General features: G+C 36.3%; 1 protein-coding gene across 4 annotated transcripts in view; it reads left to right on the top strand.

Moving 5' to 3' along the window:
* The first annotated feature begins 484 nt into the window (after positions 1 to 484).
* The window catches only part of Brca2 (BRCA2 DNA repair associated), a 65,624-nt gene continuing 48,035 nt past the window's right edge, over positions 485 to 18,073 (top strand). For 3 of the 4 annotated variants that reach the window (XM_047552199.1, XM_047552201.1, XM_047552200.1), the window contains exons 1-3: positions 16,937 to 17,032; positions 17,761 to 17,810; positions 17,902 to 17,942. In XM_047552199.1, coding sequence (XP_047408155.1) covers positions 16,965 to 17,032; positions 17,761 to 17,810; positions 17,902 to 17,942 — 159 coding nt within the window. In that variant the 5' untranslated portion in view covers positions 16,937 to 16,964. Of the gene's footprint in view, positions 560 to 1,216; positions 1,324 to 3,310; positions 3,560 to 16,923; positions 17,033 to 17,760; positions 17,811 to 17,901; positions 17,943 to 18,073 lie in introns of those variants that run through there. The other variant, XM_047552202.1, reaches the window with a different exon arrangement.

Genomic DNA, 18,073 nt, shown 5'->3' on the forward strand with positions numbered 1-18,073 from the left:
CCGGGAGTCACCACAACCACGGACCACTCGGTTCTGGTCGGCCTATTTGGGAGAACAGGCCTAATGGAACGCCCGCTGTAAGGGCAAACGAGTGCCTCTCGCAGGTCCCACCCAGGTCCTATCCGAGGGCAACCACCCAAACATGAGCAGGAAGGAAGGGAGAGGGGACTTGAGTCGTAGGGGGCGGCCGGGTACTCTGAAGAAGAAAACGCGCGCGCCAAGCTTCCCCTTCATTCAGTCAGTCCGACCGACAGTCCTGCAGTCCAACCAGGAGCTCCCTTTCGCCTCACTGAGAAGCGTCAGGGCGGTCGGCCGCTGCCTGACTTCCGGGTGTCGCGTACGCTGCGTGGTGCGTCATGGCGTCATCGCGTCACGTGCACAAAGTGAACTTTTGGCGCGGGCGTCCAAAAGTAGGCGGAGGCGGAGCTGCTGGTTTTGTGCGCCTGGGGAGGGAGAGTTCGCCACCGGAAGAAGCCTGAGGGGTCGGGTGTGCGTGTAGGTGCGCGCGCAGTTTTTTGCAGTCTACTCCAGCCTAAAAAGACCTGCATCACGGGAGCGGGTTAGTGGTGTCGGGTGGGGACGGGGTGTGTTCGGCGGTCCCGGTCGCTCGGGGTGGCGGGGGAGCGCCTCCCACGTTCCGGGTGGGAGCCGCGACATCTGTCGTGGCCGTCAGAGCCGATCCCCATCTACGCGCGAGAGAAACGACTTCGTCCCTCAGCCAAGTTCCTGCATAGCACATTCAAGCCCCGCACCTTCCCTGGGACTTTATCCCCGCGCAGGTCCGCGCCTGTGGGCCCTACAAGCCACCCGGACTTGCCTGCTAGGTGTGCTAGATGTCCCGATCTGAAATTTCTTATGGGCACACTGTATCTGCCTTACATAACCCCAGTAATTGCTGTCTTCCGAAGAGTTACTGATTGGGAATTATCACATGGTGTTTGTAACTGCACCCACCAACCACGCGTGGCTAGTTAACAATCAAATTAGATGAATGTGAAAAAGTCATATACTATCCAATTTTCAAGAGCTTAATGTGGCTAGTGGTACGTGGATTGGAGAGTACAATTACAGAATTTTCCCATCCCACAGTAAATTTTTATTGGACTTAGGTAGAGGTAACTTTAGACAAACTTACTGGAGCTCCTGGTTTTATCTCAGTCACTTAGCAAGGAGGAATGTATCCCTTCTAAGTGTATTTTGGTCTTCTCTTTTGCAGATTTATTTATCAAGCATTGGAGAAAATATTGTAGAGAAAAATGCCTATTGAATCCAAAGAAAGGCCAACTTTTTTTGAAATTTTCAAGACGCGATGCAGCAAAGCAGGTATTGATAGGTTTTATAAAACTTTATAAACTACATTCAGTGTGTTTACAGAAAAAATAATAAAGGTGAATGCTTTCTAAAAGGAACCCATTTCTCTGTTTTACACTGTAAACTGAACCTTATGATGTCATATCTAGTTAAGGACATAATTGTTCACTGGTTAGCCAGAGGGTAAATACAGAGCCCTTGGTAGATAATGGGGAGACTGGTCCCTTGGCAGCAATAGTAAGAATTGTTTTTAAAATACTACTAACAAATCAGAAGTACTGATAATGCCACTTGATGGCAGAGATTATCAGATACTTTTTGGTTTCAATACTTCTTAGGCAACTTGGAATGATCAAGGATCCCCAAAAACATTATAATGTTAGAAGTTAAAACTAAGAGTTTAAGAATTAATTCATCTAAAAGCAAAAATACCCATTGCAGATTATCATAAATAACATTTTTATGAAAAATGTATTTTCCAAAACAAGATTTTTTTTAAAAGAATGAATTGTTTTACAATTTTGCAGTTCACTTTCATGTTTGCCTTAATAGAAGATAGCTGGATTCTTGTATTTATTTCTGCATTTAATCTGTCGCAGTTTATTATTTTGGTAGAAGTATATGAATAAAATTTAATCTCAAAGAGCTAGGTAGTTGGGAAAAGGGGAATTTTAATAGTCTTCAGTTACTTGAGGGTATTTCTTTATTTGTCTTGTATTTTTAATAGATCTTCCAGAGAGTTAAAAAATATTTCTGTAGATCTTTCCATGTTTTAACATTGCCATTGTTACTTGGAAGAGCTTGGTATTTTTAATTAGATTCTGACAAATGCATTGAACAGTTTGAAAAAAATCACACTCATTAATATCACCATTGATCTTATCAGAAAACTTTTAACATTGGGAAGGAGTCAGCCACTTAGCCACTAGAAATTCTGATTTTTCATTTGAAAGCTCATATTTTATCATTGGCAATAAAGTCTTATTTTCCTTGAAGTGAAAAACTCTCATTTGTGAGAAAATGTCTACCAAACTATTCAAGTTGGAATAACTTTTTTGTGAGTCATTCTTTCAAGTAAAAATGACTTTTCATGAAAAGAGTTCTCATCAACTCACGACTCATCACAAGTGCTTTTTTAAACAACCGTTGGACTTAAGTATGCAGAAGTGCTTAATACGTGTTCCTCTTTTCTCAAAGAATATTAAAAAGATGAGTTAAAGGATTATGCTTTAATAAAATTTATTTGTACTGTTTTCATTAGGATAATCTTAAGTTAAAATGTCTTTTTAAAAAAAATCCATATGGAAGTAAAACAACGACTACTAGTACAGTTTGGTGCCTTATAGGACATAACGTTAAAATGGCTTTTTTTTTTTTTTTTTAATATTCCTTATGGTAGTAAGAAATATAATGACTGCTAGTACAAGTTTGGTGTCACTGACCTAAATCATTTGTCAGCAGATGTCAACATCATGAAAAAGGCAAATGATGCCTAATATTGTTATGAAACTAGTTTTGACCAGTTGAACCTTGGGCTTCATGAGAACTGCTACTGTATAGGATGGATAGATGATAATAGAATAACAGAGAATATTTTTTTCCCATTTTGAGAGATTTTGTGTTTCTTCTACCCATAGATTTACCACATATACTTATGTAGTCATACTTACTGAATTTTATCTGTGGAATACATTCTTACTATGAATGTTTTTTTATTCTGAATTGTGAATAGTAAGTTAGAAAATAAATAAAACTTAAATAGATAAAAATAAAAAGTTAACATGGTTAAGTGCTAGTTCTTTTTGATTTGTGTGAACTCATTATACTCTATGCAGACTCATAAGAGAATGACAAATGACCTTGATCTTGTTTAGTTATTATGAAAAAAAAATGTAAAGGTAATCTGCAGTCAGAATTTCAAATGTCCTTTTGTTTATTATAACTTTACTGATTCATGAGTTGTCATTGATTAAAACTGAGGACATTTTTTTCCTTAAAGATTTAGGACCAATAAGCCTTAATTGGTTTGAAGAACTTTCTTCAGAAGCTCCACTCTACAATTCTGAACCTACAGAAGAATCGGAATATAAAACCCACAATTATGAACCTAACTTATTTAAAACACCACAGAGGAAACCCTCTTATCATCAGTTGGTTTCAACTCCAATAATATTCAAAGATCAAGGTCAAACTCTGTCACTATACCAGTCTCCTTTACAAGAATTAGGTAAATATAGATCAAATTTGGGTAAGTAATACGTAGACTGAGAAAAAATATGAGCTAGGAATTCAGGCAAAACTGTTAAAAGTCTCAGGTCTGTCATTAACTGTTGTGTTATACACATTAATCTGTCTGGCCACACTTACCTGAAAAATTGAGATAAATATAATACCTGATAGGATTGGAGTAAGTGAAATAATTTAGATACCTAATGTTTCTTTTCTTCCCTCCTTTGATTAATACATCTTGCCAACTGAGCTTTGCTAAATTGTGTCTCTCATGTACATGGTTTAACGTAATGAAACTAAACTATTTCTGCATACTATACCAGAACAAAGAAAATTGTCTTTATAAATTTGGTATAAATATATTTTATTTTGGTAGCAGTCTACCCAGCCTAGATGCCACATTTCCAAGCAATATGTAATATAATGATACAGTCACTCATTCATTACCTACATGACATAAGTAATTCTCTTTCCCTTTCTTTGGAATATTACTTTATAACAGTAGGAGTAAATAGTGCACAGATAAAGTGGAGTATAAGGTTGAATGCAGTATATGCTGAAAGAGAAATATAAAAAAGCACAATGAAAATTGAGAAGAAAGAAAACATATAGGATTGGGGAAAGTTAGACTCTGGTTCTTTATACATAATGTTACCTCTGCCTGCAACTTCCTACTTTTTCTCTAGCTAATTTCCACATTCATTTTTCAGATCTTGGCTTATTTATCTCTGCTTTTCAGAAATATTCCCTATTGGCCCTCACTGAGTCTCTAGTGAGAGAGACATACATCAGCAATTATAGTGTGATGTGTGCTTTGAAAGAGAGAAATTTATGGCCCTAGGAAGTACATATATAAAGGGAATATAGGTAATAGGCAAAGATTTTCTTATGCCATTGGCTACCAAGTGATATATATATAAAAGTGAGTACATATTTGTAGAATGAGTATTAATTTTGCTTTAGAAACCCCAAATAATCTGGCAGCAGTAATATTTTTTTCAAAATGTGATGCATTGACCATTAAGAATCTTGTGGAGTGCTAACCTAAAGAGTACATTCCAGGCTGTACTCTTGAATCTTTGTTTTTTTTGTTACTGGGGATTGGACCCAGGGGCACTTTACCACTGAGCTGCATCCCCAGCCCTTTTTATTTCATGTGTTGAGATAAACTCTCACTAAGTTGCTGAGGCTGGCCTTGAACTTGGAATCCTTCTCCTTAGCCTCCTAAGTCACTGGGATTATAGACATGTGCCACCATACTCAGCCTACTCTGAACCTTTTGGATTAGAATCTCTATCTTAAGCTACCTGGGGTGCTGTTATGGAAAGAGACTGGAGGTTGGAAGATGAGTTAGGAGATGTATATTGGTTCAGGTGATGGACATTAGTGCTGGGTTAGTTTAATAGTCTTCTCATAGTCATGGTTTCACTTTCCTCAGTTTCAGTTACCCAGTTTCAACTGCAGTCTGAAAATATTAAAAGGAAAATTACAGAAGTACACAATTTAAAACTTATGAATTATTTATCATTCTAAGCAATGTGATGAAATCTTGCACTTCCACTTTCTTTTGTTCAGTGTATCTGCACTGTATATGTTGCCCTCTTAGTCACTTGGTAGCTGTCACAGTTATCTGATCAACTGTTGTGCTCTAGTAATGCTTATTTTCAAGTCATCTTTCATAGTAGCCTAATGCTGCATCATAGTGCCTATGACATCTCATCGTCACATAGGCATTCTGTCATCTCATTATCATCTCAAGGGTGAGTACAGTGCAATAAGATATTTCGAGGGAAAGGGACAACATTCATATAACTTTCCTCACAGTAGATTGTAATAATTGTTCCATTTTATTATTAGGTTCTTAATTACTGTACCTAACTTGTAAATTAAACTTTATCTTAGAAATATATATGTAGGAAAACACAGAGTATGTATAGGGCTTGATACTATCCAAGGTTTTATACATCCACTGGAGGTCTTGGAATGTAACCTCCAAAGATAAGGGAAGGCTACTTTAGTAGCTATGAAAGTAGATACAGAAGATAGAAACTATAGGACTCTATAGCAGCCTAGATATGAGAAGTCAAAAAGGAGCAAAAGGGTAGAATTCTTGGCAAGAAACCAAGAATGTAGTGGTGACATTTGTAGAAATGAAAGCAATTAGAAATTGGAGGAAAAGTAGACTTGGAAAGGAAAAGTGAATTTGAATGAAATTGAATTTTGAAGTAGAGTTGGGAGATAGTAGTGGGATAATAAGGTGGAGAGGAACTGCAGGCTTTTAGAAATGCAAGGCTGAAACTAGGGAAAGGCAGAAGGAAGTTGTCAAAATCAGGTATTTGGAAAGTGATAAAGTCATCATATATTGTGAGAAAATTATTAATTATGATGAGGACCAGGATAGAGCTCTAGGGAATATTTAGTAGATGAATATAGGACAGTGAAAAGGGAATTATCCATTCCACAGATACAGTGCTTACTTGTGGCTGGCAGCTTGCTATGCATTGATAATACAAACATGATCTAGATGTCCTTTGACTTCAGGGTAGTCAACCTATATAAATACAATGTGAGATATGTTATAGTAAAATCATGTGCGCAGTGCTAAATGAGCAGCCATCTGTATAATGTACTCAGGAAAAGCTCCATACAACAGTTTTTGCTGAATCCATGAATCAGTGGTTAATATTCTAATTGTAATCTGCTAGAATTGGTCTGTCTACAACCTGGGATGGATAGGAATGAATTAAGAATATCACTGTGAACCCACTACAGAAGGGTTAACTTTGGAGAGGGGAGTTAACTAGAGATTGAACTCGGAGCACTCTAGCATTGAGCTATATCCCAGCCTTTTTTCTTTTCTTTTTTGAGACAGAGTCTAACTAAGTTGCTGAGACTGGCTTGAGTTTGCAATCCTGCCTCAGCATCCTAATTTTATGGGATTACATATATGCACCACTGAGTCAAGCTAGGAGTTAACTTCTTTTTTTGTTCGTTTGTTTATTTTAATTTTTTATTAAAATCTTTTTTATTTTTACAGACTACATTTTGATTCATCATACACAAATGGGGTACAACTTTTCATTTCTATGGTTGTACACAATGTAGCTTCACACCATTCATGTAATCATACATATACATAGGGTAATACTATCTGTTTCATTCTACTATCTTTCCATCCCCCACCTGCTCCCACCTCTTTTTGCTCTATACCATCCAAAGTTCCTTCATTGTTCTCTTCCCCCTATCACCCCCCATGTTATATATTGTCATGCACTTATCAGAGAAAACATTCAACCTTTGGTTTTTTGGGCTTGGCCTATTTCACTTAGCAGGATATTTTCCAACTTCATCCATTTACCAGCAAATGCCATAATTTTATTCTTTATGGCTGAGTAATATTCCATTGTATATATATATATATATATACCACAGATTCTTTATCCATTTGTCAGTTGAAGGGCATCTAGATTGGTTCCACAATCTAGCTATTGTGAATTGAGCTTCTATGAACATTGATGTGGCTGCATCACTATAGTATGCTGATTTTAAGTTCTTTAGGTATAAACTGAGGAGTGGGGTAGCTGGGTCAAATGGTGGTTCCATTCTAAGCTTTCTGAGGAATCTCCATACTGCTTTCCAGAGTGGCCATACCAATTTACAGCTCCACCAGCAATGTATGAGTGTGCCTTTTTCCCCACATCCACACCAACACTTATTATTGCTTGTGTTCTTGATAATAGCCATTCTAATTAGAGTTAGGTGAAATCTTAGGGTGGTTTTAATTTGCATTTCTCTAATTACTAGGGATGTTGAGCACTTTTTCATGTATTTGTTGATCACCTGTATATCTTCTTCTGTGAAGTGTCTGCCCATTTCCTTAGCCCATTTATTGATTGGGTTCTTTGTATTTTGGGTGTAAAGTTTTTTAAGTTCTTTATAAACTTTGGAAATGAGTGCTCTGTCTGAAGTATATGTGGAAAAGATTTTCCCCCACTCTGTAGGCTCTTTTTTCACATTATTGTTTCCTGTGCTGAGAAAAAACTTTTTAGTTGAATCTATCCCATTTATTGATTCTTGCTTTTATTTCTTGTGCAATGGGGGGTTTTGTTAAGTAAGTCTGGCCCTAAGCCAACATGGTATAGATTTGGGCCTACTTTTTCTTCTGTTTTGTGAAGGGTCTCAGGTGTAATTCCTAGATCCTTGATCCATTTTGAGTTGAGTTTTGTACAGGGTGAGAGGTAGGGGTTTAATTTCATTTTACTGCATATGGATTTCCAGTTTTGCCAGTACCATTTGTTGAAGAGGCTGTCTTTTCTCCATTGTAAGTTTTTGGCACCTTTGTCTAGTATGAGATTACTGTACTTATGTGGGTATGTTTCTGTGTCCTCTATCCTGTACCATTGGCCTATTTTAGTGCCAATACCATGCCGTTTTTGTTACTATTGCTCCTGCATCACTCTTCCTGCCCAGGATTGCTTAGGTTATTCTGGGTCTTTTGTTCTTCCAGATGAATTTCATGACTGCTTTTTCTGTTTCTATAAGAAATGTCATAGGGATTTTAATTGGAATTGTGTTAAATCTGTATAGCGCCTTTGGAATTATGGCCATTTTGATAATAGTAATTCTGCCTATCCAAGAACATGGGAGATCTTTCCATCTTCTAAGGTTTTCTTCAATTTCTTTCTTTAATGTTTTATAGTTTTCTTTATAGAGATTTTCACCTCTTTGGTTAGATTGATTGCCAAGTATTTTTTTTTTTTTTTTGAGACTATTGTGAACGGAGTTGTTTTCTTCATTTCCCTTTCAGATGTTTCATTGCTTATGTATAAAAATGCTTTAGATTTATGCGTGTTGATTTTATATCGTGCTATTTTGCTGAATTCATTTGTGAGGTCTAGAAGTTTTCTGGAGGAGTTTTTTGGATCCTCTAAGTAGAGAATCATGTCATCAGCAAATAGTGACAGCTTGATTTCCTCTTTTCCTATTCGTATCCCTTTAATTTCTTTAGTCTGTCTAATTGCTCTGCCTAGTATTTCAAGGATGATGTTGAATAGAAGTGGTGAAAGAGGGCATCCCTGTCTTGTTCCAGTTTTTAAAGGGAATGCTTTCAGTTTTTTTCCATTAAATGATGTTGGCCATGGGCTTAACATAAATAGCCTTTACAATGTTGAGGTATGTTCCTACTATCCCTATTTTTTCTAGTGTTTTGAGCATGAAGTGTTGTTGTATTTTGTTGAACGCTCTTTCTGCATCAATGGAAATAACCATATGATTCTTATTCTTAAGTCTATTGACATGATGTATTACATTTATTGATTTACAGATGTTGAACTAACCTTGCATTCCTGGGATGAACCCCACTTGATCATAGTGACTATCTTCTTAATATGTTTTTGGATGTGGTTTGCCAGGATTTTGTTAAGGATTTTTGCATCTATATTCATCAAGGATATTGGTTTAAAATTTTCTTTCCTTGACATTTTTGTCTGGTTTGGGTATGAGGTGATATTAATTTCATAGAATGAGTTTGGTAGGGTTCCCTCCTTTTCTATTTCCTGGTATATTTTGAGAAGTATTGGAATGAGTTCTTTTTTTAAGGTCTTATAGAACTCAGCTGAGAATCCGCCTGGTCCTGGGCTTTTCTTGGTTGGTAGACCATGGATGGCTTCTTCTATTTCATTGCTTGATATTGATCTGTTTAAATTGTGTACGTCTTCCTGGTTCAGTTTGGGAGGATCATGTGTCTCTAGAAATTTGTCAATGTCTTCAGTATTTTCTATTTTGTTGGAATGTAGATTTTTAAAGTAACTTCTCAATATGTTATGTATTTCAGTGGTGTCTGTTGTGATATTTCCTTTTTTAACATGAATTTTAGTAATTTGAGTTTTCTCTCTCTTTGTTAGTGTGGCTAAGGATTTGTCTATTTTGTTTACTTTTTCAAAGAACCAACTTTTTGTTTTGTCAAGTTTTTGAATTCCTTGTTTTGTTTCAATTTCATTGATTTCAGCTCTGATTTTAATTATTTCCTGTCTTTTACTACTTTTGGTGGTGTTCTGTTCTTCTTTTTCTAGGGCTTTGAGCTGTAATGTTAGGTCATTTAGTTGTTGACTTTTTATTCTTTTTTTGAATGAGCTCCATACAATGAATTTTCCTCTTAGTACTGCTTTCATAGTGTCCTAGAGATTTTGATATGTTGTATCGTCATTCTCATTTACCTCTAAGAGGTTTTTTTTTTACCTCTTTCCTGATGTTTTCTGTTATCCATGCTTCATTCAATAGCATATTATTTAGTCTCCAGGTGTTGGAGTAATTTGTTTTTTATTTTGTCATTGATTTCTAATTTCATTCTTTTATGATCTGATAGAATACAAGGGAGTATCTCTATTTTTTTGCATTTATCAAGGGCTGCTTTGTGGCATAACATATGGTCTTTTTTTAAGACGGCTCCATGTGCTGCTGAGAAGAAAGTGAATTCACTCGTCGATGGATGGAATACTCTATATATGTCTCTAAAGTCTAAATTATTGATTGTGTTATTGAGCTCTATGGTTTCTTTGTTTAGTTTTTGTTTAGAAAATCTATCCAGTGGTGACAGTGGTGTGTTAAAGTCTCCCAGAATTATTGTGTTGTGGTCTATTTGATTCCTGGCATTGAGAAGGATTTGTTTGATGTACATGGATGCACCATTGTTTGGGGTATAAATATTTATGATTGTTATGTCTTCCTGATTCATGATTCCCTTAAGCAGTATGAAATGTCCTTCTTTATTCCTTCTAACTTTGGCTTGAAGTCCATTTTATTTGAAATAAGGATGGAAACCCCCACTTTTTTTTTTACTGAGTCCGTGTGCATGATAGATTTTTTCCCATCCTTTCACCTTTAGTCTGTGGATGTTTTTTTGTTTTTGTTTTTGTTTTTGTTTTTGTTTGCGGTGCTGGGAATCAAACCCAGGGCCTTGTGCTTACGAGGCAAGCACTCTACCAACTGAGCTATATCCCCAGCCCTGGATGTCTTTTTTTTTATGAGATGAGTTTCTTGAAGGCAGCATATTGTTGGGTCTTTCTTTTTAATTCATTCTGCCAGTCTACATCTTTTGATTGATGAGTTTAGGCCATTAATGTTCAGGGTTATTATTGAGATATGATTTGTATTCCCAGTCATTTGGTCTTACTTGTGCTTTTTAACTTGTCTTGGTTTCTCCTTTGAATAGTTTTTCCTTTAAGGTAGTTCCTCCCTTTGCTGACCTACATTGTTGTTTTTCATTTCCTCCTCATGGAATATTTTGTTGAGAATATTCTGTAGCACAGGCTATTTGTCAATTCTTTTAACCTTTGTTTATCATGGAAGGATTTTATTTCATCTTCAAATCTGAAGGTTAGTTTTGCTGAGTTCAGGATTCTTGGTTGGCAACCATGTTCTTTCAGAGCTTGAATTATGTTGTTCCAGGCCCTTCTAGCTTTTAGAGTCTGGGCTGAGAAATCTGCTGATAACTGTATTGGTTTCCCCCTATATGTAATCTGATGCTTTTCTCTCACAGCCTTCAAAATCCTATCTTTATTTTGTGTGTTAGGAATTTTCATTTTAATGTGCCTTGGTGTGGATCTGTTGTGATTTTGTGCATTTGGTGTTCTGTAAGTCTCTGGTATTTGATTTTCCATTTCATTCTTCAGGTTTGGAAAATTTTCTGATATTATTTCATTGAATAGGTTGTTCATTCCTTTGGTTTATATCTCTGTGCCTTCCTCAATCCTGATAATTCTTAAATTTGGTCTTTTCATGATGTCATATAGTTCTTGGAGGTTCTGTTCATGATTTCTCACCATCTTCTCTGTTTGGTCAACTTTATTTTCAAGATTAAATATTTTGTCTTCATTGTCTGAGGTTCTGTCTTCCAAGTGGTCTAGTCTGTTGGTGATACTTTCCATTGAATTTTTTATTTGGTTTATTATTCCCTTCATTTCAAGGATTTCCATTCGTTTTTTTGTTTTGTTTTGCTTTGTTTTGTTTTTTATTTGTTTTTTTTTGACAATCTCTATCTCTTTGTTGAAATGATCTTTTGCTTCCTGCAGTTGCTCTTTCAACTGCTTATTGGAGTGATCATTCATTGCCTGCATTTGCTCTCTTATCTCATCCTTTGCTTTATGAATCATTTTAATTATGTATAATCTGAACTCCTTTTCTGACATTTCTTCTACCATGCTGTCACTGGATTCTATTAATATAGAATCTAGGTTTGTTTGGATCATTTTCTTCCCTTGTTTTTTCATGGTGTTCATGTAACTTCCCCTCTAGCAGTGCAGATCTGGATATTTCAGTTTCCCCCCATAGGCTTGTAGTTACCCTGTAGGTTTCCAGAACCTTTTCTTAAGGAAGAGATCAATATTAGCAGTGCCCAGTTCAGACAATACGCAACCCTAAACCATATAGCCCCTATGAGGACATTAACAATATTGTCATTATAAACAGAATGAGTTCAATTATTATCTTCAGTATGACAAATAGATTTGCAATAAGGTCTGCAGTTTTTAATGGAGGACAGAGAGGGTGGGTAGGAGTGTAGGATGTAGCTGTTAATGGGATAAGAAACGATTATATAGAAGTTCTAGATCATAGAAAGAGTGACAGTGTAATCAAAAGAAGTTAGTTGTTAGCATGCAAAAAGGTAGAAAGAGACTGTGAGGGAACAGGTAAACAAAAGGAAAAGAGAGTGAGAAAAGTAAAGAAATAAAAACTTAAAATTTTTCATTGAGGAGAAAAAAAAATCTACACTATAACAGTCATATAGTATTCAAACCTCTGAGTCTTCAGTAGCCTAATGTATGGGAAGTACCTGACAGTGAGCTTCCAGTCTCCAGCAGGGTCTCAGAATGCCATTTGCCCCACCTAAAGATGGGAGATACGGCTTCCAATATTATCCAAGATGGCCACTCTGGCTTCCAAATGTGTTGGCAAATGGGGAGCTGCAGCTCAGGGTGTGGGCGTGGTCGTCTGGAGGTCCTGGAGGCAGGGTGCAGTTGGTTGGGCAGGGGTCCTGGAGGCAGGGTGTAGTCGGTCTGGTTGTGGGATCCTGGAGGCAGGGTGCATCCAGGTCTAGAGGTCCTGGTAGTAGGGTGTGGTTAGTCGGTCTGGTGGTCCTGGTGGCGGGGAGCAATCAGTCAGTCTGAGGGCCCCAGAGGCAGGGAATAGTCAGTCAGGCTGAGGAGTCCTGTAGATGGGGCTCAGTCCATCCAGCCAGGGGTCCTACAGGTCCTGTCTGTTGTCTCAAAATTGCGGCAGCCATGTGTAACCAAACCTGCAGGTACTATGACAGTGAATTTCCAGGCAACAGCAGGCAGCTAGCACTCCACTGGTTGGCTGCGGTCAGTCTGCTGTTTGCTGTCTGACAATTGGCAGGTGAACCTCAGGCAGTGGGTGATGGGTAGGTGAAAGGCCGGCGATGGACAGGCAAGAGGCAGGCAAGTGGCAGATGGTAGGTGCCAGACAGTGAGCAATCTGCACTCAAAAAGTAGTTGATATGTTGGCAACCTACACGTGATCACAGTAGACAAATGGGGTATACAGCAGGGGATCAATAAGCAGCAAAAACTGCCTCACCAAGAAACAGATATCCTCTGCTTGAAACCCGAGTTACGGAGCGACTAGGAATGCAGCCTCCCTCCAGTCCGCCATCTTGGATCTCCAAGAGTTAACTTCTTAAAGGTTATAATGCATAAATAATTCTGCTGATGAGTCTTTCAAAACCTTTTGCTTTTAAAGTTTACTTTAAATTTATATTGGAAATCCAAGGGCAGTAGATATAAGCTGTGTTTTTTAACTTTGTTCGGTTAAAGGAGTCATGAAATACCACTACACATCTCCTAGAATGGCTAAAATCCAGCGCCAGGTGCTGGTGAGGATGTGAGTAACAAGAACATTTACTCACTGCCGACGGGAATACAAAATGGTATAAATACTTTGGAAGACAGTTTACAGTTTCTTACAAAAATAAACATACTGTTACCAGTGACCACAGTCTTTGATATGAACCCAAATGAATTGAAAACTTACATCATACAGAAACCTGCTTATTTAAAAAAATTATCCCTAAAGTTCCCTGAGGAAGTGTGCTATTTCTGCTTCTTAGCAGCCCTTTCTTTTGCATAAAAACAAAGAGTTTATCCTGCCATTCTTTAGCTTATGAGATTCTCAAGTTATTTGGGAAATGTGTATTTGGGTATGAACTTGTTTTTACCTGGTTCATATTTTTTTACTTTTTTATTAGAGCTGTGTTACTTTTCATTTGCTAAACCAAGATTGATACATTATTATTAATCAAAGCCTTAACATCAGATTTTACCCTTTCTGTTGTACAGTGCTATGGATTTTGGGCGGGGGAGGCGAGTACCAGGGATTGAACCCAGGGTACTCAGCCACTGAGCCACATCCCCAGCCCTATTTTGTATTTTTTTTTTTTTAATTTAGAGACAGGGTTTCACTGAGTTACTTAATGCCTTGCTTTTGCTGAGGCTAGCTTTAAACTCATGATCCTCCTGCCTCAGCCTCCCCAGCTGCTGGGATTACAGGCATGGGTCACCACGCTCAGCTGTGCTATGGGTGTGTGTGTGTATATATATAACATATATATGGATTTTGACATGTATATATAATGTCATCTATCCACCATTACAATATCATACAGAATACACTGCCCTAAAAATCCTGTGCTCCACTTGTTCACCCCTTCCTCCTTCCAAACCCCTGGCAACCTCTGATGCTTTTACTCTCTCTGTAATTTTCACTCCCAGATGTTGTCTATAGTCACCTTTCTGTATCTACCAGTTCTGCCTGCACAGATCAAACAACCATGGATTGAAAATATTTATTTTAAAGTTGAACACATGCAAATTACTTTTCTTGTCCTTATTCCCTAAAAAATGCTGTATAACAACTGACTATATAGTGTTTACATGGAATTAGGAATTATGAGACGTCTATTGCTGGGTGTAGTGGTTTATGCCTGTAATCCCAGTTACTTGGGAGGTAGAGGCAAGCAGGTTGCAAATTTGAAGCCAGCTTCATCAATTTAGCAACACCTGGTCTCAAAATTAAAAAGGACTAGGGAGTGCCCTTGTGTTCAACCCCTAGTACTACTAAATAAAAGGTATTCTATAGTATAGTATAGTAAGGTCATTTAAAGTATACAGGAGTATGTGTGTGGATTATATGCAGATGTCATGCTATTTTATACAAGGGACTGGAACTTCCTTAGATATTGTTATATATAGAAGATACTGGAACCAATCCCCTGCAGATACTGAGAGACTACTATAGTTGTAATCATAATATATCCTTTTTATACAGGCTTCCATCACTTAGCAATGTTCATTTAAGGTTTTTCATTGTTTTTATTATTTTTGTTTGGTTTTTTTAATTTTGAGACAGGGTATCACTAAGTAACTGAAGCTGACTTTGAACTTGTGATCCTCCTGCCTCAGCTTCCCAGATTGCTGGGATTACAGGCATGCTTCATTTCCTTTCAATGCTGAATAATATTCCAGCGTTTAAATGTACAGTTTGTTTATTCATTAACCTGTTGAAGGATATCTTTGTTCTAAACTTTGGCAATTATGAAAAAAATTGCTGTAAACATTCATGAACAGATTTTTGTGTAGACAGAAGTTTTCAACTCATTTGGGTTCATACCAAAAAGTGTGGTTGCTGATAACAGTATGTTTATTTTTGTAAGAAACTAACTGCATCAAAGTATGTATGCCATTTTGCCTCCTCATCAGCACTTGGTGTTGTCAATGTTTTGAATTTTAGCCATCCTAGGAGATGTGTAGTTGTATTTTGTTTGGTTTAATTTTTAAAATCAATTTCAAAAACTTGACATGGCTACTTTCTATTATCTTTAATTAAAAATCTCATTAAAGGAGAAGGTTGGATATTTTGTCAAAGTAGAGTTTTTGGTTATATGTATTTTTGGTTTACTACTGATTATATCTATTCCATGTTACTTGAGAAATTAGAGTATAATGAGATGTTTTGCTGCTACAAATAGTATTTGCTGCTACAGATAGTTATAAATTAATTTGATCTTCATTTTATTTTAATAGTATACAGCTTATTTTTCCAAAGGTTCTTTAAGTTAGAGATTATAAGATCACTCAAAGGAACTATTTTTAAGAGCATTTTTTTTCCCTGAGAAGTGCTTTGGGTGCCAAATTTGTAGTCACTAACAACCAATATGATAGAACCATAGGTGTACTTCATGTTCTGGATAGTCAAAAATAATGTACTTTAATGCATTATAAGAAAACAATACATCATATTGAAAAACTGAATTGATTTGATATTGATAGAACTACCTACAGCTTTAGAAACCCTGTTGGAATATTATTGTCTTAGAAAGTAGATGTGTTCATCAAGAATAAAATATTACATTTTGCTACATACAGTTCACTTTCTGTATAAAGCTATAGTTCATTCATGAAACCAGTATTTGGTCAGGGCCCATATCAGGCATTACATTATTGTAGTTGCTAGGGATGTGGTGATAATGTCTATTGCAAGGAGCTCATGGCATAATGAAGGAAATAAGAATAGTGTATGCCAAACCCTTTGGTGAACATATAAGAGGGCAGGTACTTAATCTCACCTTAGAGACCACAGGAGTTTTCTAGAAGAGGTAGTTTCTAAATTGAAGCCTGAAAGGATATTGCAGGTTAAAAGGAAAAGAGTGAAAGAGAAATATTTAAGAATTGCAAGTAGTTGGATACAACTAAAAAGTTAGAGTGTGAAAGCATGGCATTGTAAAAAATTAAGTATATTGGACTGGAGTATAGCTAATGGTAGAGTGCATGTTTAACATGTGCAGAGCCCTGGATTCAATCCCAAGCACCAAAAAATACAAAACAAAAAGTCAAATCATGAAATTACTACGGAGTTTTGTTACAGAATTTGAACTTGATTTCAGATCTCTTCAGTAGAAAAGTGATGTGGTCAGATTTCACATCTTGGTAGATTTTCAGTTAAGGTCCTTTTCCTTAACTTTGTTCTCCATGATAATTTAGTACTGTGGAAACTAAATGGTAGAATATATCACTTTCCCCTTTGTGTTCCTCTTGTGTACATTTTTAAAAATGCCTCTCAGTTATGAACTCTGTAAGGTTAAAGGTATGTCCTGAATTGGATTATCCAAAAGATCTTATGCATATTATATGTTTAATATGGTTATTAAATGGGGAAGACATCCCTTGAGACATGCCTTCTTGGGGGAAATCAGCTCCCTCTATGTTGTCCTTCTCAGTATGGATGAGACCTTTTTGGTTTTAGTACTTCCAGAATATGAAAATTCAAAATCCAGGGTGTATACAACCTCACCAAATTATTGTACTGTTTTAGGAAAGGATATTACCAATAGTGAACATAAAAGCCGTCACACAATGAAAGCTAAAGTGGACCAAGAAAATGATGTTACCAGTCCACCTCTAAATTCTTGTCTTAGTGAAAGGTATGCTGAAGTTGCTATATTTAAATATTTATAGGAAATATTTTCCTATGTATTTGTTTCATGGAAACAAACCTAATTTTTATCCTGTATTTTGGCTGAGGAATTTCTGTAAATCATCTTTTAGTTTGTTTCCTTTAACTAAATAATTTTTACATTAGAAACATTTATTTTGTTTTCCTTGTAATGAATTGGCTAGTTTTCTGTACATCCTGTGACTTTCTAACAAAAATAGTAATGATAAAAGGCAGTAAGTCCTTGAAACACAAATTTAAATTATTTGTGTACTTTGAATCTTGGCAGGGAATGTGATACTATTATAGATGTATTTTACATAATTTTTAAATTCAAAATACACAATTTCTAGGCATTGAAATTCATGAGTACTTTATACATCACTTTAAATGGGCATTTTAGGGCTGGGGATATAGCTCAGTTGGTAGAGTGCTTGCCTTATAAGCACAAGGCCCTGGGTTCAAATCCCCAGCACCACAAAAAAAAAAAAAAAAAAAAAAAAAATTTTAAATGGGCATTTTAAATCTCACTTAGTGGTTACTTATGTCTTCATAAGAGAATTGACTTCTTAAAAAGTAGCATAAAATATTAAAAAGTACTATAATTCTAGCAATTGATGTGACTAAGAGTCTTTTTTTAAAAATAATAAAATTAGCTAGTGTTTTGTCTCTTTGCCATTTTTTTAAATTATCTGAGGTTATTTGTTTTATTTTTAGTCCTCTTGCTCTACGATGTACACGTGTAACACCACAAAGAGAAAAGCCAGGTATGATTAAAAACAAGGCTTTTTTGTGTTTAAAATCATGGGAATGTTTATAAAAGTAAAATGTGATAAATTTCTCTTTTTTTACTTCCAGTGGTATGTGGAAGTTTATTTCATACACCAAAGCTTGTAAAGGTAAATAGTCTGTTTGGTTTACTTATGGTGTATTATTTGAGAATTTGACAGTGACATCAACCCTTTACCCTGAAATTTACAGATCTTTACCTAGCATATTGCTTCATATAGGTGTTCAGTAAATGATAAAT

The sequence above is a fragment of the Sciurus carolinensis genome, chromosome 5 (genome assembly GCF_902686445.1).
Source record: "Sciurus carolinensis chromosome 5, mSciCar1.2, whole genome shotgun sequence".
NCBI lineage: Eukaryota > Metazoa > Chordata > Mammalia > Rodentia > Sciuridae > Sciurus > Sciurus carolinensis.